Source organism: Eublepharis macularius, chromosome 16 (genome assembly GCF_028583425.1).
Source record: "Eublepharis macularius isolate TG4126 chromosome 16, MPM_Emac_v1.0, whole genome shotgun sequence".
Lineage (NCBI taxonomy): Eukaryota > Metazoa > Chordata > Lepidosauria > Squamata > Eublepharidae > Eublepharis > Eublepharis macularius.
Genome location: NC_072805.1, coordinates 13,212,232 through 13,236,199, shown reverse-complemented (window position 1 = coordinate 13,236,199; position 23,968 = coordinate 13,212,232). Strand labels below are relative to the sequence as shown.

The following is a 23,968-nucleotide window of genomic DNA, read 5'->3' as shown; positions in this document are numbered from 1 at the left end:
GGCAGTTCTGCAAAATGTTAGGAGTTTCCAAGCCAAGCATCCTCTGTTTCTGAATGGGGGCTCCCAGCAGACACAACGGAGATGCGTCTGAAGTAACTCCTGCACAAGTGAGGAAAGCCAGGCCCGGTTCTTTGCTTGGGGGAAAAAATAAGTGGGTATCAGCGATCACATTGGTGGGCACCACGCCGGGGATCAGGGCCTTAGACTATGGTAGGCAGGCTGAAGAAGCACTGTGGCAAAGCCAGTGGGAGCTGAGAAAGGAGACTGGGGGCTCCTGCTCTGGCCTGGGAGGAGGTGACCTGTGATCCCCCGGTCAGGGTCTGGGAATGGGCCCACCGTAAGATACACACCAGGCTGAGGCTTCTTCGGGAACTTCCTTCAGTCCTGGCCCCGTGAGCTACACTCAGCGGTTTCCACTGAAACACAGTAAGAAGCCACGGTGAAGAGAACCCACAGCCCAAAACGATCTGCCATCACCCCGAATCAACCTGCATGGGGGAAGGGGGTGCTTCGTGGCAGCACAGTGGGTGGAGCTGCAGAAGAAGCCAGAATCACGCCGATTGTCAAGCCAGTTAAAATAATTTAGAATCAAAGCACAAAGCCAGCCAACAAGAAGTGGGAGCAGATCAGGAGTGAAAATGGAGGAGGAGAAGGAAATTAATGTAAGTTTGTTTCCCAAGGAATCCACAGCATGCTAAAGCCCACCAGAGCATCAGCCACTGGTAAGGGTGTCCCAGCATCCTGGGCATGAAGCAGGGCAAACAAGGGGGGAGGAGGTCGGCAGTGCAAGCGTCACCTTTCCCCCACCTGACCACACCTCTGCAGTTGTGCTAGCACTAACCGAGGTTGGGGAGTTGCATTCACTGACAGACTGGCAGGTTTCTGAGGCCTCGGACGAAGCAGAGCTGGAAGACTTCTGCCATGCCCAGAGTCCGATCAGCAGGAGCAAAACAGACATATGCAGAGAAGGAAAAGAGAAGAGACTTGGTTATGCAGCTGTGGGCAACAAGCAACAGGCAGAAAGAGCGAGAGAGAGAGAGAGACATCCTACTCAAGGACGGGGCAGCTGGTTTCCAAGTGCCCGCAATATCTGGTAGACAGTGGTAGGCAATACAAACATTAGTGAATCCACCCCGTGCACTCAATGAAAACCCACAGCATGCATTTCCAAACCTCTGGCAGAAAGAGGGGGGGGGGGAAATCTCACACAGGACTCAAGACAGGAAGAAATGCAGCTACAGAGGTTGGATGGCCAAGGCCCCTCTGTCAGGGGAAACTAACAAGGCAATGCAGGTGTGGCAAACCACCACACATGCCTTCTTTGCATGCACCAGCCTACACTTGGGCTCTCCTTGCCCAGCCAGCAATTCAGGCCATGCCTCAGTAAGGTATTTTACACCACTTCATTCTTATTAATCACATACGTAGATTTTTCATAGGTGGAAGTATTTCTAAATCACATTTTTTTTAAAAAAAGCAGACTCCAACCAAAGCAATTTACGCACACACGTGCTTCGCAAGTCTTGGATACAACCAACAGGGAACTTCTCCCACACACGTCTGAGGGGGGAAAGCTGCGTGCTGCCTGCATCAAAGGGGGTGTGGGGGTGGGGGGGGAGTGGAAAGCCTTGCGAGGGACCCCTGTTAACGAAGGCGCTGGCAAGGCTGGGCTTTGGGCGTTCTAGAAGAGTCAGATTCTGCAACTAGGCAAGGAGGGGGGGCTCCTGGGCTCCTGTGCAGCTCCGATTCATTTCAATCAGAGGGAGCAGGAGAAATTGCTGCTACTTTATGCCCCTCGTTTCATAGAATCATAGAGTTGGAAGGGGCCATACAGACCATCTAGTCCAACCCCCTGCCCAGTGCAGGATCAGCCTAAAGCATCTCTGACCAATATTCCTCCAGCCTCCTCTTGAAAACTGCCAGTGAGGGGGAGCTCACCACCTCCCTAGGCAGCCGATTCCACTTTTGAACTACTCTGACTGTGAAAAAGTTTTTCCTAATATCCAGCCGGTACCTTTGTGCATGTGATTTAAGCCCATTGCTTCGGGTCCTACCCTCTGCTGCCAACTGGAACAGCTCCTTGCCCTCCTCCAAATGACAGCCTTTCAGATATTTAAAGAGAGCAATCATGTCCCCCCTCAACCTCCTCTTCTCCAAACTAAACATTCCCAAGGCCCTCAGTTTCTGTTATATCCTCCAAGAAACCTGTGTATGAGAGGGACCACATTTTTCCTATATATGATGGGGCAGTTACATGTTTCTACCCCATTCATGTCTAAAAATTTGGGGTGACTGAAACTTGTTTAAAAATAAAACATGGGATACTAAGCCCTGGCCCCTCCTTCATTGTATTGCTTGAAGCACTTTTCTCCCAGCTAAGCTCCAATAACAGTGCTGGGATGGACTTAAGATAAAAACTCTGGAAATCAGCAGAATACAAGTAAACATGCTGGGGCGCAGGCAGTGAGACACAGTGGTTGGAGTGTCAGAACAGGCTCCTGGAGACCAAGTTTCAGATCCCCACTCTGCCATGAAGCTGGCTGCAAGACTTTGGGGCAGGCGTTCTTTCTCAGCCTCACCTAACTGGGGAACTGGGGAACCACATATGCTGCCCTGAGTTCCTTTGGGGATGGGAAAGATAAAAAAAGCAGTAAAGAGATACAGAAATAGGACAGAGTTTAGTCCCTCCACCTGTATGCTCCATTTTCTGTAAAAATAACACACCCTGTCCTCCTTTCTCCACACTTTATATGTGAATAGAGAAAACTGGCATGTGGCTGTCTCACTGGCTGAGGGCTGAAGAAGAGTAAGAGCCACGTAAGGAGTCCAACATTATTATGGCATGTCATGAGCCGAGAGCTCTTTCTTCCCCAGCTACTGCAACACAACATCATTCTCTCGAACAAGGTGACTCCCGGCTTTGCTCGGAAAGGAAACAGGCCCCACACCTGGCTTGTTTTGTTCATGGATATCACCCCCACCCAAGAATCACATTAGTCTGAACCCTGCTGCCCACAAAAACCTTGCCTTAGCAACAAGGAAAGTCCTAAACTAAACTGGAGTCTCGACTATATACAAGGGCAGGTTGGGACATAGGGACACCATAGTACCCGTGGCCCTTATAATAACAACAACAACATTCGATTTATATACCACCCTTCAGGACAACTCAATGCCCACTCAGAGCAGTTTACAAAGTATGTTGTTATTATCCTCATGACCCTGTGACTGTGGGTGGAGCCGAGAGAGCTGTGATTGATCCAAGGTCACCCAGCTGGCTTCAAGCAGAGGAGTAGGGAATCAAATGCGGCTCTCCAGATTAGAGTCCTGCCGCTCTTGACCACTACACCAAACGGGCTTGCCTTCTGCCTCATTCCTCCTCCCATTCCTTCTTTCACCCCTGCTGATGCATCTGTTTTCAGAATAGCACAAAAGAAGGACTCCCCCCTCCCTCCAAAAAAGCCGGTCTCTGATCCAAGCCCCTAGGCCTGGCTCCTAGTGCAACACCAGGGCAGCAACATGGCCTCTCTGGGATATAAATCATCCGGCCCCAAAAGCAGACACTTGAGGCAGATGCAAGATCACCCTGTGCATTTCAGTGCAAGCAAGCCCTGCAAAAACAAAACAAAAAAGAGAAGATGCAGCGTTCCTCATGGCCAACCGGGTGCGCTTCCCAGCTAAACAACGGGGATGCAGTTAAATGGATGCAGGACTGTCATTTGCCCTACAGCTATTCCCCCCTGAAAGCTTTTCTATGGACACTGGATTTGGGATGCCAACAGCAGAGTAACGGTGAGGTCAGTGTGGACAGGGAAGAGCAGGTCTACACTTCTTGTTCCTTTAATTGCCATCCCAGGGAATCTACCTGACTGGTGATGTCCGAGGGCATCGGCGAAGGCGGCTTGGAGAACATGGCATCCTGGGAAATGAAGCCAGAGTCATGCGACGAGACGCTGGACAGGCGGGTGTTGGCATTCACGGGCTGTGCCAGGCTGTGGTAGTAACAGATGGAATTTGGTGAATAAGTTTCAGAGAACCCAGCGGGGCCCTCCTGCTGCACTATTAGCATGGCTAAAAGGGTGGCAAGAGGAGAAGTCATGGAGGAAAGGCAAAGCATAGAAGGGGGACAGCTGGCCAGTAGGAAAGGCCGAAGGGTGTGGGGCAAAGGGAGGAAGGGCGTAAGGAACAGACCACTTTCAAACAAAGATCCACCACACACACCTGTGTATGGGAGGGGGAAAAGGGGGGGGAAGACAGCCAGGAAAGGAGAACGGGGGATGAGAGGGGGCAGGCACACCTCTGCCCATCCAGTTTCAAGGCTAGCCAGTCTTCGGGGCCCACGCTGCCATTCAGACTGCTCGCTAACCCTTATTGTTCTACCTCAGCTATGAATCTTCATACATTTAATGGCAGCAGTGATTATGAATCACTTAACCTTTACTGGAGTCCCCTTCCACAGCAGGTGAACTACAGCAAATGATGAATAAACCCCAAACCACCTCCTCTGCCAAACGTTGACCAGAATAAATGTACACCAAACATATAAGCAGCTTCACGTTTTGGCAGTTCTTTCGTAAACGTTTCTGCTGGATGCCAAACTGCAATCCTGAAAGCCAAGAGGACCCGAACTCCGTGCTTGGCGTTCTTCTACCAGAGCACATGACTGCCACCACTATAGAGAAGCCCGATTAACAGGAGATACTGATGGGACAGGAGGATTTACCTGTGTGAAGCCGCACGTGCTCAGTGATCCATTTAAACTGGGCCTTCATTCACTAAGCACACAGTATCAGCAGGCCAGAGATTCATAGTGCAGGCGGACATTTCGATGGAAGGGGCTCAGGTTAAAGGAGACATTGGATGTGTGCAAAATTACACAGACAGGATCTTGCACTCCACTGAGGTATTGCTTGAATCAATCTACAGCTGGTTAGCCAGGAAGCTCTTGTCACATGGCAGCTCAACCAGGAGGCAGCCTTTTCACCTCAGAGAGACTACTGAACTGGGCTCCCTCGGGATGCGATCACGGGCTCTCCCCGTAGGTCAACTGAACTGGTTAAAGAGCAACTGCAGGCTCTTCTCTCTGCAGAGATTCCGTTGTGTGTTCCCTTCTCTCAAGCAGTAAGTCATGCTGCGTTCCTGCCGGTTACGCCACACATACCTGCACATGCTGGATTTGCGGGACCCGGAACTGCTAGGAGACGACGGCGGAGTCTGGTAAGACCAGCTGTAATCAGAGCCCTTTAGATCTTTGATCACCTGCAAAAGACGCCACGTTGCAGTACTCCACACATCACTGCCCAGGCCCCCCAACCCCCCCCCCCCCGCCAATCTTGGGTCACTCAGCTTTACGCAAATGAGAGAGGCTGGGGCTCTTTCAAGTTATAAAGTCCTCCCCCCCCCACCACCCATGGCCGTTACAGGTCCTGCTGATCAGACAGGCTCCTGGAGTTCTGTGTTCGCAGCTTAATTCCCAAGTGCCTGCGGGGCCTGATTCGGCTCATGATGCACAGGAACAGTGGCGTTCATCTTTCTCCTCCGCATTGCTTTCCTGACCTGAGATTTGTTCCACTGGGAAACTTGCATGTCCTGATGGCTACATGTAAGATTTTCCAGTGTGGCAAACAGCGGTTCTCTGGGGCCATTCCGAGTTGCCAAAGTGGTGTGCACATGGAAGGGGTAGTCTCAACCCCCTTCTCCCCACAGTCTCACTCTGCATCCTTCACAAACAACCAAAACACTGCGCGGTGTTCCTCCTTTGGCCACCATCCCCTTCACCAAGGCAACCAATAGAAGGAAGAGCCAAGCAGGGCTGACAAATAGGGACAGCAACCTCTGACGATGATAAAGGGAAGGTCGGATGAAGTCATATGGCTCTCAGTAGACCACTGGTCCACCAAGACTAGTTTCACCTGGTGCCTCTGATGCTCTTCTGGGGGCAATTTGTGCCAAATATGTGGGAAGCAACTAAGCCACTGTTCCCCACAAGTCCCTGTTGTCACAGCTGGGAGAATAATTGAGGTAACCCATCATAAAAGCATTTTTATGAGAGAAGCAGTGTTCAAAAGGACAATTTTAAAAATGCCTGGAAAAGCCCTTCCGATTCCCAGCCCCTCCTAAGGACATCTGAGGCTGCTGCTTCTAGAGATCAGATGCTGGGCAAACAGGACAAGGGGCCCCAAGAAGATTCTCCCTGAGAGAGACTCATGGGACAAGTGCTAAACTCATGTGAGATCAGTATTTGGCTTGGCTCACTTCCCTGAGACGTATGAAGCTCAGCAGGCCCCCTTCTACAAAGCAGGCGCTCACTGCGTTCAACTACCTTCTGGACTCACCTGTGTTCCCCCACACTCCAGCCATAAACCTGGAAGAGCACCTCCTATTTCAGTTCAGAAAATACTGCACTTTGGCTGCTTGGAGTCTGGGCAGCACTGAACTAGGAGCCCCCAATCACTCCTCCCCAGGCATTCTTACTTGTTCACTGGCTGGGGGCAGTTTGTGAGGCTCTGCGGTCAGCACCACCAGATCGTCGATAATGCCCTGCAGATGGGTGATCTCTCCCAGCATAGTGATCTCTCCGTTCTGAAAGAGACCAAAGAGAGAACTGGGCATTTCCTTCCCACTGGGAAAAGCAAAATTTGTTTCTTCTGAAGCCTCCCATGAATCATAAATACCTCGTTGATGTGGGGGAAACAGCCATCAGGACTGTGGGGGGATGAAACCAGATGAGCATCCAAGGACAGCCCGCAAGTGAACTAAGCAAATGCCAGGGGTGCCAAAACTTTAGTGCCAGTTGCCTCAGTGGTGGCACTTCCTTGGAAAGAGCACCCTTGGCACGCACAGAGGCAGCTTAACAAGCTCACATTGGGCAGTATTCCCACAAGCGAGACCTTTCTTCTCTCTTTCAGTTGCCCTGGCCAGGATAGCTCAGGCAAGCCAAATTTTGTCAGATCACAGCTGGGTCAGCCTGTGCATTAATAAATGTACAGAATATTGCCAAAGACTCTACGCAGTCAGGCAATGGCAAACCACCTCTGTTCACTTCTTTCCTTGAAAACTCCAGCAGGGGTTGGTTTAAGTCGGCTACAACCTGATGGCACTTTCCAGCACCAGCAGCTGCCCAAGGGAGGAAATGAAAGAGCAACTGACACAGAGACATGTTTGATGTGTGTTTCTAAGCTAACCAGGAACTATGGGAAATATTTAATCCAGGTTAACGACTGCAGAATACAACGGTGTGATGCTTAAATAACTAACATTTAACACGATTAACTCTTGATCGTTTGATGTGCTTATGTTATGATGCTCAGCTTAGTTACCTGGGAAGAGGGGTAGAATACAAAATTTCTCAAAGCAGCACAAAAGAATCCATCCTATACTGGCCTTGAGGGGACTGGATACAGGGAATGAATGAGAGCAAATGTTTGGAGCTTGGAATGGGCCGAGTTGGCTTCTGGGGGTGGGGGGTGGGGGTCTTCTACCCCTTATCTGGGTCTGACAGCTTCGGCTTTCCTTGTTCCCAAGAAGCTGAGCCCTCTGCTGACTCAGCAGTGGATGCTCTGGCAATATAATGAACAGGCCACAAAGTAGGCAAAAGGAATATCCTTTCCCAAAGCAACGTTGAGTTCTGGGTGCAGGAATAATTATGTAAATATGTCACACATGCATGAACGCGCTTACTGTGCTCAACCAAAGCTGGAAAGCTTCAATCAGCGCAAAATGAAGCAACAAGATTGCTGACCACCACAAATCGCTGCAAACATGTCTTGCCTGCATTAAGAGAGCTACACCCAGGGCTCATTTTGAGGGGGAATGTGTCGGAACGCCATTCCGGCAGTCCCCCCAACAGGTCACGTGTCAGGTGGCCCCACCCACCTGACTTTCGGCCATTTGGGGCCGTTTCGGCCTCGATTGGGGACGAAAGGGCCCGGATCAGGTCAGTGCCGGGCAGGGGAACCCTCCCGTGCCCTGCATCGACCCGATCCCAGCCATTTTGGCCCTGATCCGGACCCAAAATGGCCACTTCCAACCATTTTGGGCCCATTTCCGCTGGGATCGGGGCCAAAACAGCAGGGATCGGGTCAGTGCCGGGTGAGGGAAACCTCCCCCACTCGGCACCGACCCGGTCCCAGCCGTTTTAGCCCGGATCCTGGCCCAAAAGGGCCCCAAATAGCCACTTCTGACCATTTGGGGGCCATTTCCACTGGGTTTGGGGCCGAAACGGCCCAGATCAGGTCGGTGCTGGGCGGCCATTTCTGACCTGGTCCTGGCTGTTTCAGCCCTGGTCCCAGCTGGATCTGGGCCGAAAATGGCAGTTTTGGGCCATTTGGGGCTTATTTCGGCTGGGATCAGGGCCAAAACTGCCAGGATCGGGTTGGTGCCTGGCAGGGGACCCCTCCCCTGCCTGGCACCAACCTGATCCTAGCAGTTTTGGGCCAGATCCAGGCCAAAATGGCCATTTTGAGCCCCTTTCAGCCTGGATTGGGGCCAAGGGCCTGATCGGGCCAATGCCAGGTGGGGGAACACTCCCCCGTCTGGCACCAGCCGAATCTTGGCCATTTCAGGCCAGATCAAATCAACTATGCTAATGACACACTTCTGGTGATGCCAAGGGGTGTGGCATATGCTAATAAATGATGCTAATGAGTTCCTGCAGCTCTTTTTCTACGAAATGATCCCTGGCTACACCAATTCATATTAGAGCACAATTTAAAACCCTATAAAGCTTGGAGATAGGATATTTAAAGGACCACTATCTCCACCCATGGGCCCTGCCTTTGGTGAAGATCTTGGGCTCTCCTTTGACTGCCTCCCCTCTCACTTGAAAGTACAGCGGGTGGCTACTAAGGGGGAGGGCACCTTCTCCACAGTGGCACCTCTCCTCTGGAACTCACTTCCCAGAACTATTCACCTGGAACCTAGTCTTTCTGGTTTTAGGCACCAATGAACATTTTCCTATTCACTCCATCATTCTGCAGGTTTTTTGTCTGGCCAATTTCTGTTTTATAATGGATAGCAGTTTTGCGGGAAGGTATACTTTAATATTTTAAATGGTTTATCTAGCAGTGGTAAACTGCCTTGGAAGCTGTAGCTGACAGATTGCCAGATTCAAATTTACAAATTAACCAATTAATTAATTAACATCCCCATTTGCACTGATATCTTTGTTTATAGGTTTGCAAAGAAAACCAGTGCAGTACAACTAGGAAGAAAAAGAAAAGGGTCTCACATAAAAAAAAAGCACAGCTTAGTTTTTTTTGTGGAGGGGGGGAGCCACATACCACCACAGGCTGCAAGTACGCGATGAAGGTGCAGAATCGGCCACGCTCCTCAACGAGTGCCTTGCGGACAGCTTGTTTTTCTGTCTCTTCCAAGAGGAGATACATATCGCTGACGTCTTGGAGTGCATTGTCCAGCTGTGGCTGCAGGTCCCCCTTCCCTACAAGAGCAAGGAGGACACAAACATATCACCCCCTCTTCACCCACCAACCCCAAGCCCCGTCCTAAAGGCACAGATCTTTGGGAGCTCTTCCTTGAACAAACACACATACTGCTGGTCACGGCTTTTTTTCTGGGAAAAGAGGTCGTGGGACTCAGTGGGTTGCCAGCACAGCGGGCAACTCCTGGAGGGAGTGTGGTGCCCCTGGTACCACATGTACCACTCCCAAGATATTATGTATCAGGTACCCCTGGTACCACTCCCAGGACCGCACAATGATATCACTTTGGGTCAGCTGGAACAAGGAGGGAGTTTATTTTAAGTTTAAATCGCCCTCAGCAAAAATGGACACATGGCCAGTGGCCCCGCCCCCTGATCTCCAGACAGAGGGGAGTTTAGATTGCCCTCTGCGCCACTGGCGTGGAGGGCAATCTAAGCTCCTCTCTGGAGATCGGGGGGCGGGGCCACCAGCCATGTGACCATTTTCAAGAGGTGACGGAACTCCGTTCTGCCCCGTTCCAGCTGAAAAAAAGCCCTGCTGGTCATGGAGAACATTAGGGAGAATAAAGATATCTTCTCGAGGGTGGGTGGAAGAGGGAAAGAAATGCCCCAGCCAAAAAGCAAAGACGTGTTCCTACATTTTTATTGTTTTCCCTGTTGTCATTTGTGTTTTCTCAGATCTGAAATGAATTGAGAAACCAAGTGCAATCATTACAGAAGAAAGGCCTGAAGTAGAATTTCCTCTATTAGAAAATCTAGAGAACTCTGCGGCCACCCTCACAAAACCATGGTGACCTCTGTTCCGGGTGGTGGGGTGCAATTGTTACATTAAAAATTTGCTTGAAGCCAACCATATCATAGCAGGATTCAAGATCCCCCCCAAAATAAGCAAAACACTGTGTTCACAGAGCAAAGAAGCCTACACTGAGACATGTTATTGTGATCAACCAGGCCCTTAAAAGTTCATATGGCAATCAGAGTTTACACCACCACTCTGGATGGTGCAAAATGGCCCATGATAGATGGGGACATCTCTATATAGGTTAGCCCTTTTCTTTGCTTCATCCCCCCCCCCTCCCCCGCCACCATTTCATTCTCCCACCCTCTGTTCTCATGCAGCAAGAAGAGTCCAGTTTACCCAGGTAAATGCAGCCTTAGATCAGTTTCTTTCAGAGCAGCTAGCGGCAAGAGCTAGGGCAACCCTGCTCGACAACCCGGTCATAGCTGGTCTCTTATTCCCCACTCCCTGAATGTCCACAAACCTGTAATAGCTGGAATCTACCTCATCTTCCAACATCTAATCCCATTTGTGACATCATAATAAAAAAAAACACAAAGTCTAGATTCATTCCAGGTACAACCCTTAGAGTTATACCCAGCGTGGAATTTAGTTCAAAAGAGGGTTTTGCACTTTTTGTTGCAAGACGAGCCGGGGGACGGGGGGAGAGTGATGGGGCAGAGCATTAGGTGACTCAATTGCTTGGAAGGGCACGGAATTTATTCTAAGTAATGTAAGATCAGGAATCCAGGGGCAATCAGAAAACTGTACATGTACATGTTTACACACATGCTCACATACACACAATCCAAAAGTTCTGCCAAATTACACAAGTCAAAGAGCACCCTTAGGACCAGGGCTCCTCCTGGACTCCCCCATGCTAGCAACCATAAATGGCTCACAGACAACAAAAATGCAGGTGCCAGGTGCAATCCAGTGCTCTGACGGATACAGAGATCTATGCTCCAGCACTGGGGATCACTTTTTGCGCAACCATGTCAGGAAGCCAAGGGTGGGCACTGCTGGCATTCAGACAAACGTCCCCCCACCGCAACCACCACCACCATAATGCCACATGCAAAGACAGTATAGCAAGATGACCGAGCAGCCAGGTGAGTGAAATCTCCAGCATGGGAAAGAAAAGTGATGGCTGGAAAAAGTGATGGCGTTGTAAATAGGGAAGTAAAGGAGGGGGAAGCCAAGCAGCTGAGAGAGTGGGGGCCAGGATTATGGGGAGATCCTGCTGAGATCCTGCTGATCTGCTCGGAATCAGCAAACCTTCAAAAAGGGAATTGCAAAAATAAGCAGCAACTGACCAGACTAAAATCCTTGTGACAGATGAACGGCCCCGGCTAGGGAAAGGAGGCCCAACCTTACTCCAAAGAGGACCCCTCAGCTCAGAATTCTGCATTCACTAGCGGGGGTGTGAGCCTTGGGGAAGGTGGATCTCAGCATCTGCTCCGTAGTCATCCTGGAGAGGTACAGGAGAGTCACAGAAAGAGATGGGGGATGGGGGGTTGGTGATGGGGTAGGTAAGGCCTGAAATGAAACCCTACCGCAATCCACGAGCTTTCAAGTGTTCGTACCATGCCCACCACCCTGAGCTCATAGCAGGGTCTGAATATAAACTTGCAAGAAAAATTAACTGGCTGGAGGAGCGTGCCTTCAAAACGGCGGCAGCCCCATCCAACAGCCAGAGGGCCATCTGGGTGCATCTCTTCGAAATCAGAGAGAGATTCACTATAGCAAAACCATCAATAGCCTCCTTCTGGAAAAAACAATCACGGCCCTCATTGGATCACTGGCTTTCTAGACGGTGGGATCAGCTTATTATAGGTAAAATAACAGATACTTTGTATCAGCAAACCAATATTTCATCCTCATCTCATTTTTATGAAAAATGGTGGCCTTTCTTAGACTTTATTGATAAGACAGAAGTACATCCTCCAAACCGTTTGTATCAAAATATTCTAAAAGTTTAGATCCACAAGTTATTTGACTGTTATTTGTATTCTATGGATTGCTGTTTGTTGTGAATATTATAGACTACAGTATTTAATTGTTTAGACATATATGTAAGCTATCTTATTATATATCTACATTGTTACTTTATGTATTTGTTGGTTAATGTTCATTGTTGTTCTTCATATTGAATAATTTTTTTAAAAAAAAAGAAATCAGGGAGATGATACTGCAATAATTTCAGAGAAAGGGGGGAACAGAAGGAGGCCAACTTAAGCCTCCACAGGCAGTCTTAATCCAAACTTTAAAGGATTTGCTGTATTTACTCAAATGCAAGACTTGGTTTTTTTCCCTGCAGAGATGCCATAAAAGAGATGGGGTTGTCTTAAATTTGTGTACAAGTTACCAGTTATGTTCAATATTAAAAATCTTTTGGGGTAGAACATTTGGGGAGGGGGTCGTCTTACATTTGGGGTCATCTTCCTTTTGAGTAAATGCGGGAGGATTACTCTGTGTTTGGGCTGCCTGCCAATAATAATCCCACACGGGTGGAAGGATCTTTTTTCCGCTCCTCCGCCCGTGGTCTTCTTGCATAAAGGACAGCATAAACAATACCATGTTAATTAGCCAAGATGATCAAGCAGCTTTCCCCCCTCATTTACAATTTTAATGGCAGCCCGTGTGAGGTAGTGGTTGAGGCAGCCCAGTAAAACGGAGCAGACTGTGGCCTTTCTGCCATCAAGCTATGGAGCACACCCCCAGATTCATCTAGCTTGCAGGACTGGTGAGAGGGCAAAATGGACTAGATTATATAGGCCACGCTGAGTCCATTGGAGGAAGGGCAGGAGAAAACCGTACACACACACACACACACACACGTGGAGTGGCCGTCCGCTGAGACAGACTGTTAGTCTCTCGACTGTTAGTCTCTTGTCCGCTCTGTCACCTGGTTCTCCAGGGTCTCAGGTGAAGGTCTTTCCCATAACACTCCACCTGATCCTTTTAGCTGGAGATGCCAGGGACAGAGCCTGGGACCTTCTCACTGCAGAACAGATACTCCACTACTCAACCAAGGCCCCTCCCACAATCTGATAACTTCCACCACTTCTTTATTGCCTCTCCTTTTGCAACTGTGGCAAGTGGAGATCCGTCCAGAAGTAGAGACAGAGGTGCACACTCTCCAAAAGAGAATACATTTGAGGCAAGCACTCCGGGACTTTTGGCACCCTTGGCCTAGTTTACCATGGTGATCAGGCTGGGCAGGACATTTGAGGCAAGGACATTTGAGGCAAGCACTCCGGGACTTTTGGCACCCTTGGCCTAGTTTACCATGGTGATCAGGCTGGGCAGGACATGTGTGCGTGGGGTAGGAGGGCAGAGCAGTGCACACTAGGCTTGCTTGCCAAAATGCCAGAAAGGAAGTAGCTTGACCAACCATTACTCAAATTTCAGATGTTAACTCAACAGGTTGTCTTAAGTTAGGGCACTCTCTCTTGGATTTAGTTCCCCACCTGTGATGATCGGGTTGTTGTCAAGGCTATTGAGGGAATAGGAAGCACTCCGAAACCCTGCAGAAATGTTTGCCGTTTGCTTTCCCAACATGTGTCCCATCTGCAACACAGTCTTGTGTTAAGTTGGTGCACTGTGATCTTCAAGAGGATCTTCAAGAGCGCTGGGGCTGAGAGCAGAGAGTGACTCCACCCAGTCTGCAGCCCTTGATCCAGTTTCAAAGTGATGACCCCCCCGCCCCCCCCCCCAGCATCTTACTTGCTGCTCAGATATTGGTTTCATTTCAAGCCCAACCTAGATTTACAGATAAGTTAAGCAAAAGGCTATGAAAGGGTGGACAGGGAGGCTTGATAAAGCTGGGTTGGCAATGTCTGACTTACCAAGAAGTTCTACAGGAAGGATGTGGAAAGGAGGGGAGAACAGAAAGAGGCAGAGAGAGAAAGAAGAATGTGTGAAAGGCTGATGTAGAGAAAGTCATTGTCTCACTCCAAATTGGGAGCCACAACCCCACCCACCAAGTAAAGGTCACCCCTCCTTTCTTCCTCTCCGCTTAGGCCAAGCATAAGGCAAAAAAGAGCGAGCTGGGAAACCCCATTGTCCCTTGCTAGGCAGATACGGGCAGGAGCTAGCCAAGGGGGAAGGATCTCCAGGACAGGAAACCACAACCATCTCAGAGCCAAGCGGAGAAGTATGGGCATGGGCAGCCAACCGATGTCCCCTCGCCAAGGACACGCCGTCCTTGCACTCAGTTTCTGTGCCTTGCAAGTGGCAGTGGATGAAGTCAATCAATGAGGCGGGAACTTCTGAATGCAAAATAACACGACATTTTACTAAACATAACCAGATGTATCCCTTCTCACGTCTGGTTGGCCTTGGAGGGGTTGCTGTGGGACCAGTGAAGTTGGTATTACACAGCAGTGAGAAGCTCCTCAAGGAATTTGTTTCTTAGGAATGCTCCCTTTCCTTATGCAACCCCCCCTCCTTCCCCCCCCCAAAACCAGTGCTTGAAATCTCTTCCCCGTCAGAGAGGGCACTGGGGCTGGTCTCTGGCTTACAAGCCACCCTCCTTCCACTGTTAGTGCCCAGTACACTAAGTAGCATTTTGCATTTCCACTGCAGAAAAGAATGACCTGGATTGTCCCATTTCGTGGCTATGAACATAGGAAGACAAAGGCATCAAAGACCAACCAAGCACAGCATCCACAACAACAGGACTTACATGGACCACCATTAAAAAATGACCGCTAGGAAGTCATTTACATGGTCTACGGAGACAGCAGTCACTCTGCCTCCCAGACAAAGGCAGACAACCCTCTATGGAATCTATAGGCACCTAGTCTTTCCTGTATAAATACACAAATTCAGCATTAAAAAAGTTGAATCCTGGGATCCTTATTATCAAGGGTCTATTATTCAGTCTCCTCCTTGGCTTCTGGGATTTTCAGTGGGCACTGCTCCCACACTATTACCTCTAGCTAGAAACTTGTTTTTAAACAAGTTCGATGCTTTTCCTGCTCTTAGACAGATTTACATTATACCTGCAGCCATGGGGAATGGTCTTTAACCAGGCAGGCAAACAGCCCAGAGGAAATTTTTAGGACTGCAGATGATCACAGAAACTCATGCAGACTTTGGCCTCCTCCACCTGACCAAGACCCTAAATGAAAGTTTATTTAACATACTGATTAATCCAGCTTTGCCTTATGGAGACTTGTGAGGCCAGAAGTTTCCTTGCTCCAAGCACACCAAAAGCAGGGGGGTATCTCCTGACATAGGGCAAGAGGCTAGAGGGATCTGCAGATAATTTTTGTCTGCTTCCCTTCTCTGGGGATTGCCTTCTACTGGTGGCTCCTTGGTGCTGCACTATTCACAGTCCGGAGAGTCTCCTCTCCCCAAAGAGTCAGATCTTCTGAGAACAATGGAAGTATACTTCCTCCTCCAAACAAAGTTAGTTAGAAAGATCGTACAAGCCATCTTACCTTTGCGGGCTTTCTTCTGCAGCTTCAGTGTGTCAGAGGATTTCTTCTTTATCTCGTGACGGGCTCGTTTGTATTCTAAGGTGACATGAGAGACGTAGCACGGTCGAACAGTCTTTCATGGATGCATAGCCTCTCTCTTGTCCCTTTTTACCCCGACTGACTCCTCCCAAATAACCAATTTCTCCCAAATCCATGCTGTATCTCAAAATGACCTTTAGAACGAGATCTGTGTATTGTGGATTCACCCCAAGGGGTACAGATCGATAAGTGAGAGGGGTGTCCCCCCCCCCAGTATCCTCAGGAAACTACAACTTCCAGTATTCCATTTGGACCACCCTTTTCTCCCATTGTGGGTACATATGCACTGCTAGGGAGATAAGAGTACACTTGAATATAAGACCACACAGAAAGTAAGTGACTTGATCGTCCCCATGTTAAGATGTCTTGTGTAGACTCTCAATTGCAGTTTTTAAGTACAAAAGAAAGAAAACCCAATTCCTAAATGCAAGGAAAAAGTTGTGCTAAAAATCAACTGCTACTCAGGTGAGAATCGTAGTGGGTGTGCTGTGAGATACCAACAGCGCTAAATTAAGGAGGTTTTCTAGTCCTACAGCCCATCTACAGAACACCCCTACTGCGCTTAATCGGGCTTGTTCCTGAGTTGTTTAAAACGGAAGGTGTTCTGAGGCAGAGGGAAAACAGAAAGTTTATTCACGTTAAAAAAAGAGTAAGATCTGGTCTTATCTTTCTTTCAAAACCGTAAGAAAAGTTGATTCTTCGGTCCCTTCCCAAAAGCTTGGGTGTGACAGACACATCAGCTCAAGCCAGTGCGGCTTAGTGGTTAGAGTGCTGGACTAGGATGCGGAAGACCTGGATTTGAATTCTGGCTCTCTCACGGAAGCTTGCTGGGTGACCTTGGACCAGTCACACACTGTCCGCCTATCTACCTCAGAGCAGCCTGTTGTTGTGTGGATAAAGTAGAGGAGGGGGAAATGATTTAAGCAGCTTTGGGTCTCCGTTGAGAAGAAAGGTGGGGCATAAATAAAGTAAGTAAATAAAGACAGAGGAATAGAACCAACACCATGGAGAAGATAAAAGCTTGTTCGAGACTGGAAAAACGGCGTCATCTACTAAAAGTAGATGCAGAGGAGTTAGCCATGTTAGTAGTAGTCAGAGTGTCAGTAGTAGAGTGTCAGAGTAGATGACTACTCTGACATATATCAGAATATATGATGCATATTCCCAGTTACATCGGGCACTCTGGCACTATTCCAAATAACATTCTGGTTTACTGTTTAGTAAATTTTAGAGAAATGTAGGCCAAAATTTGTTATAGGTAAAAACATAATTGAGAAAGAGGCTCCCCTATTTGATATACAACTGGAATCCTATGTGTACTAATTCCCAGGGCCACTGGAGCACAAGAGCATCAGGAGATAAACTCCGTGTTTTGTGACCTTGACCTATTCTACAGTAAGATCCAACAGCTTCCTCAAAACTGCAAAATTTCATACCAACAGAGGTTTAATAGGCTTAACATCTAGGAATGAAGCCCAGTTATCAGTTTAGTGATTCAACAAACACAAACTGGCTGCATTCCATCTGGGAGCCTAAAACCCAAAGTTCAAGAAAGGGGACCTAAAACGAGCAGGCAGACCACTCGTAGTAAAACAATACGCAAACCACCTCCTGGTTACGATGAAACTATGGTGAATAACACCACTGCTAAAGAACCATCCGGCTTGGCACTTTTGTATTCAATATTAGATCACTGTTTATTTAATTCCTCAAAAAACAAGTTGTTGCCAGCTTTTATGAAATCTTCAGAGATATTCTTGATTCTATCAACACAGAAAGGTTCTGGCAGAAATTTTATAACATCTATACTGACACCCATTTGTTGATTCTGATAGGTTGTAGGATGGTTCACAGACACACAAATTCTCTAACAACAGAACAATTCCTCTTTACTCAGACCAACCCAGACGACATGCAATAACGAGTAAGCTTTCAGGGTCCCAGGACTCTTCCCCAATGGGCTTGATGATTGGCACAAAAAGCTAACGAAGGGAAGGAATGGGAAATAAGAGCACTTTTTTTAGGGCATGCTGGAAAAGCACCAAGTCTGCATTTAGAAACAATCTTAAATTGCACCCGGCTTCACTGGATTAGAGGGTGCGGAGTGCAAAAGAGCTTTTGAGAAGCTCCAGAAACTACTGGGATGGAAAAAGAGAAATCCTCTGGGAATTTCTTTACCATTAATTCCTGTTCTCCAGAAAAGGTTAGGACACAGGTGGGCTAAGGACAAAAGGAATCAGTTTGACTTCCTGAGCTCTACTCTGGAAAGCCACTTGCTGTTGTATACCTTTTGACTTTTTTCCTGCGGTGACATACTTCAGGATGCTTGGCCTGTGGCTGCTTGGTCAGTGCCCTAGGCCTGCGTGTCTTGAACGCACTGAATTCTGGAACCACATGAAACTGGGATGGGCCTGATGCCTGAACTGCCCAGTCTCCTATCCTTCCTACTTTCTCAGGGGCTGTCTGTGCCTAGGAACGAGGCCAGCCAAAATTATAGGCCCTTCTAATTCTGCCCAAGTGGAGCTATTCTTTCCCTGTGCACACCTGGAAATATTGAAGCAGGGAAGACATACCCTCAACGGCTTGTAGGTGTCACTGTGGCCTTATAGATCACTGTTATATTTTGCCATGTAAATAGTTCATTTCTGCTCATTAAGGTGTGGTTTTGAATACATTTACAGGGGTTAAAATGCAGTCCTCTACATAACAAAGGAGGGGGACTCGATGGGTGAGTAAAGCATGCTATGACTGGATAGTAGCACTGCTGAAGGGGGTGGAGTGAGATGCAAGTTTTTAGAGAATTGTTCTGAGGGAAGGAGCTCAGTGAGTTGTTCTTATGTTAATCAGAGTTGTTCTGGGGGGAAGAGGGAGCTGTAACCTGAGGGAGGTCTGTGTGTTCTTTTCTTTGTTGGTAACATTAGCCTAAGTGGCAACTGGGGGGAGATAAGTCTTTGTGACTGAGTCCGTTTAGAAATGTTTGAAGATCTGTACCTATCTTGACACCATTACACTTATGAACTATTTTGAAACCATTAGACTTATGAATTACTCTGAAACTATTTTGCAATGATCAACAACATTTATTTCTGTTTAAGTAAAGTTTTATCTAGAAGAAAGGATCCCTTTTTACCTCACATGCGTTGACCAAATATAACAAAGCCTTCCTATATTACAAGTTAAACTGAGAGAGAAATAAGGCAAGAGCCTTGGGTGGCAGCAAAATCCTTTCGGGGAAAATAAGGGAGGCATCATAATACAGGCCATTTCAGAGCTTTATAGTGAGGTGCCATTACAGGTGTTACACACCTCAGGTCTCACAAAAGGAACAAAACGCCACAGTCATAGAGTAGGGGAAGAGAAGGACTCTTTAGAAGAATGTCCAAGGGCTCTGTGGACCCCACATGATGCCACTATGGCTAGGCTATCCCTTGCCTGCCAAGCCCTGAAGCAACTGTCTCTGGTGAGATTTGGGTCTAAATGGATTCAGCAGGTGCCTAAACGCCTGGTGATAAGCTGGAGGCACTCCACCATATGCCCCAAGTGACCAGTGCCACGTTTCCATGGTGGATACGCCTCAGTTGAGTCTGCTCACCATCACGAGGGCAATGTAGGAGAAAAGGTTCCAGTAGGCATAAATAGTGAGCATTCAGCCTTCTGGAGACGTGTGCTCCAATCCAGAATATTGAAGAAGCCCAGGAGAAAACCCACAAGCAGGGAAGGTGCCAGATACGTCTTACAGCCTTCTGTGACACTGTGAAGTAATTCTCACAAGCATTCTAAGCAATGCATTTTATAAATTGTTACTGTTATTAACGTATCGTTCTTCATACCTTAGAGAGACATCTGTGACTAGCTGGTACATACTAAACGATACCAAATTTATTTTATTTGTATAAGCACTGGATTTTTTAATATCACACCCCATCCCATCCCATCTACCTGTACTGCGGTTTCCACTTTTTTTGCACTCTGTGGTGGTGCGAGCTCTTTCCTTTTCTGTGGTTTCTCTGTTGTTTTAATTCAAAGGCTCTTTTCATGCCATGATGAAGGCTAACATCCAAGAGCACACTTTTTTCCTAGATCAGCACTGACAAACTTCCACCTATGATCATGTATTTGTTAATGCAAATGAGGAGTGCCACTCAGCAGGTAAAACACAAAATCTACTCTATCAGTTTTATCTGCTCTAATTTTGTAATGAAAAAGACAGCTTAACAGTGCTGAAACTCTCATTAACAATAATTAAGGCACCCCTCAGATGGCTGGCAAACAAAGCCACCCCTTCCACTCACAGCTAGCCAGCAGCAGAAAAGCTTGTTGACTGTTTTCTTCCCTTTTCCCAGGAGCAGGTGCAGTGAACCTTTTTAGCTTTTTTCATGTATCCTCTAGATACTCCTCTTTCTTCTCCCAAGTAAGCGACAAGCCCCTTGCAACTTCTCTTTGTGGGTGGAAATTTGTATGAACTACTTAGCACCGTCTGTGTGCATAAGCAAGAAAGACGGGGGACCCTGCCCCAAGGAGCTTACATCCCTATTTCCCTCCTTTGATATACTCCCTGAATATCTCTCCAGGTTTCAGACTCCATCCATGGCTGTGGCCCCAGAAACTGCACTGTCTCACTTGAGCACGTGAAGCTGCCTTACACTGAATCAGACCATCAGTCCATCAAAGTTGGCCTGGCAGTGGCTCTCCAGGGGCTGAGGCAGAGGCCCTTCACGTCACCTGCTACCTGATCCTTTACCTGGAGATGTCAAGGACTGAACCCAGGACCTTCTGCATGCCAAGCAGATGCCCTACCACTGAGCCGTAGCTCCCATCCCTGTTGGTCTCTTGGCTGTGGGGTGCTACCTGGGCAGCTCTGCACCCCACAACTTAGACTCTGCAGGATCGGGTCTGTTTCTGAGAGTTACCTTTTGCGTGGTCTTTGTCAAGCTGGTTAGCAGTCTTCTTCCAGTCCTCTATCCTGTCCTGCAGAGGATTAATCAGACTCTCCATCAGGGCGCTGGAGCAAGGAGAGATACCAAGGAGAGAAGTTAGAAGCGGTGACAGGGAGAAGAGTGCAGAAGAGCAGTTAGGTTTTTTTAAAAAAAACCTCAAACGTTGCTGCCGCTGGCTGTCCTGCCCACTCAGGGAGAAAACATCCCGGCTACTTTTGCAGCCCCCATCTGAAAAGAATTGGTTCTTTAAACTTGAGTCAAGACTTTAATTAGAATGATATATAAAGTAAGGCAACAGCTGCACACAACCAGGAAGTGGAGAGAATTTGGGGAGGAGATGCGTCTCAGACCCAAGACCCTGGAGAAGCTTGAAGAAGCTTCAGAAGCAACAGCCAGTTATTCAAATCCAGAACCTTCCAACTTTTAACATGCTTGAAAATATTTGCTCTTATTTAGGTCTTCGTGCTCTTCACTCACAGTCAGACAAGCACTGCACCATGCTGCTCCAAATTTCTCTTTATCAAGGGATTTGGACCTTCTCTACTTCCTTCTCTTTGTGGTCTCTTATGTTACTGGGATAGATTATGGGACGCAGACGGTCTTCTCTGGACTAACTTCTGACCACCTCTTTGCAATCTGTCTTCAGGTTGCAATCTGGATGGCCAGTGTGGTGTAGTGGTTAAGAGTGCGGGAACTCTAATCTGGAGAGCTGGGTTTGATTCCCCACTCCTCCCCTTGAAGCCAGCTGAGTGACCTGGGTCAGTCACAGCTCTTCCAGAGCTTTCTCAGCGCCACCCGCCTCACAGGGTGCTTGTTGTGGGGATAATAACAACATACTTTGTAAACTACTCTGAGTGGGTGTTAAGTTGCCCTGAAGGGAGGTATATAAATCAAATGTTGTTGTTGTTGTTATTCAGACAAAAGTATCTAAGAAGTTTTACTTCAGGAGTTCATGGTAATATTTCAGCTGACATTTAGGACTACCATGGTTTTTATGGCAGTGTGCTTGCCTCATAAGAGGCCAAACAGGGGGCCAATCCACATCTTAAAAAGTCCTCATACCCACCCACCCACCCCAGTCACAAAGCCTGTTATGAGACACACTCTGGCAGTTCCATGCTGGGAACTTGATTCCAGGGGTCCAATTCAGACTGGGGTGGGGTGGGGGGTGGGCTTCTTCCTGTGTCATTTTCCTGACCTAAATGGTGCACGGGAGGAGGAACACTTCAATCCCACTTCCCTGTGTGCAGGAGCTCCCATCCAGATCAGTCCTAAGTGTGGATCAAGTTCTGCGCATGGAACTCCTGAAGTATGCCTACTGACAAGACTTGTGGCAAGCAAAAAGGGGAGCACTAAATCTACAGAATAAATTTTCTGCTAACGGAAGGGGGAGGGGGAAGTGATCTCTCTCAACTACCCCTTCCTGCAGCAGACCCCTGATTTGCCCCTCACACCATTCCTGAGGTTCTTCTGCCTCCCCAAAAGCATTGTGAGGAGATCAATGTGCTGGGCAGGGGGGAGAGACAGGAAGCACCTGCCCTCAGCCGAACATTTAGTCCAGATCCAACCCACAGACTTTATAGTATGTGACTTGGCTCTTAAGTTTGGCCTCTGCTCTTCCAAACGGGTAACTATTACTAAGGGTTGCATCAGATGCATACTTGGGCTAAGATTCAGCAGACAAGCACCCCTCCACCACATTCATAAAGGGACACACAGTGCAAATGCTTCACACAGCACAGAGGCCAGACTCATGCGATTCTTCCCCTCGCCCTACCCTTGGAGTGCCTACATCCTCTTCAGCCAAGAAAGGCAGGCTATAGATATGAAGCAAGCAGCAAGTAAATAAACCATACCATATGTATGTGGCAAAGGTGGGCAATGAATGACTGGCCCAAGACACAGCAAATCTGTGGCTGAATTTCCCAAATCCAAGGCCAACTGTCCATTCACTGGACAATAATCGCTCCCCAGCGCAACCGGCCTGAATGTACATAACTCTGAGCGCTCTTCAAACGTCCTGCTTATTTCAGCACAAATGGCCACACCAGTTTTTAATGATTCCCTCCTTGGAAAGAGGCGCCTGGGACAGCAAACACACTCAAACGTAACCAAAATGGAACTTACTTGGTAAATTGCCTCAGCTTGGCTTCAATGCTGCGGTGCCGCATACACATCCGGGTTAGTGCTGAGCCAATGTCCCTCGTTGCTCCTGAGGTGAAAAAAGCCAACCTTCAGATTAAAATGGTTAATAAATAGTATTTTTGAAAACAAAAGCATTTCTGGTAACTATCAGAATCAGCATAATCTGAGGTAGAACAGCAGATGCTAGAATGTCTTTAGAATATTTTTTTCTCACCCTCTTTGCTGTTTTCTCATTTTGATATTTGCTTAAAATGGTGTTGTGTTACAGTTCCCTTGTTTCTTGGGTAGTCAATGTTGAATGCTACGCTATTATTAAAAGAATATGTTTGTTTTTGCAAAACAAGAAAAAAAAATCATCTACACACATAAAAAGCATTTCCTAGGAGGGAAGTCCCACTACGTTATCTATCATCTGCCTCACAGGGCGCTATAATGATCTCTCTGGAGGCAGACGCTTCAGATGGCGGACGTGGAGGTGGGGCAAACCCCCACCTTTCCTGCCCTCCGACGGGATCTAGATCATTCTCTTCACCTCCTTGCTTCCCCAGATCTCTTTAACAACATCATGCAAGCTGCTTGTCAGTATCCTCTCAAGACAACTCCTGCTCATAAGAACTCGGTCGCCATTTTGGGTTGCCTGTTGTTAAAGGTAGGTAAGTTGTTAAGGCAATAGGGTTGCCAGATCCAGTTTGGAAAATTCCTGGAGATTTGGGGGGTGGAGCCTGGAAAGCGTGGGGTTTGGAGAGGGGAGGGACCTCAGAATGGTATAATGCCATAGAGTCTACCCTCCAAAGCAGCCATTTTCTCCAGGGGAACTGATTTCTGTCACCTGGAGATCAGTTGTAATTCCGGGAGATCTCCAGCCACTGCCTGGAGGCTGGCAACCCTATAAGGCAACCAAAGTGGCGGCTGAACTCTTGTGAAAGGATGAACACTTGTAAGAATGTGGAAGCCATATATCCCATGTGTGGCTTGCTGAGCTGTTTTTAAAAAGGACTGAGGGGAACAAAGAACTGAGGTGAAGTTTCTGCTGCTCCTGTGCGAGGTAAGGATGTGAGAACTGCAGCGGCCATTCCCTCTGGCAGCAAAACGTCTTCAGGTTGCCACACTGTTATCCAGCCAATCTTCCAAGGAGCTCAAG

General features: G+C 48.0%; 1 protein-coding gene across 2 annotated transcripts in view; it reads right to left on the bottom strand.

The window, feature by feature from the left end:
* MTSS2 (MTSS I-BAR domain containing 2) overlaps positions 1-23,968 on the bottom strand; it is an 87,785-nt gene that overhangs the window by 10,238 nt on the left and 53,579 nt on the right. The window contains exons 4-12 of one of the 2 annotated variants that reach the window (XM_055000351.1): positions 22,810-22,894; positions 20,656-20,747; positions 15,668-15,742; positions 9,282-9,439; positions 6,475-6,582; positions 5,162-5,259; positions 3,866-3,992; positions 842-916; positions 351-416 (exon numbers count right to left, since the gene is read on the bottom strand). In XM_055000351.1, the coding sequence (XP_054856326.1) occupies positions 351-416; positions 842-916; positions 3,866-3,992; positions 5,162-5,259; positions 6,475-6,582; positions 9,282-9,439; positions 15,668-15,742; positions 20,656-20,747; positions 22,810-22,894 (884 nt within the window). The remainder of the gene's footprint in view (positions 1-350; positions 417-841; positions 917-3,865; positions 3,993-5,161; positions 5,260-6,474; positions 6,583-9,281; positions 9,440-15,667; positions 15,743-20,655; positions 20,748-22,809; positions 22,895-23,968) is intronic. The other variant, XM_055000352.1, reaches the window with a different exon arrangement.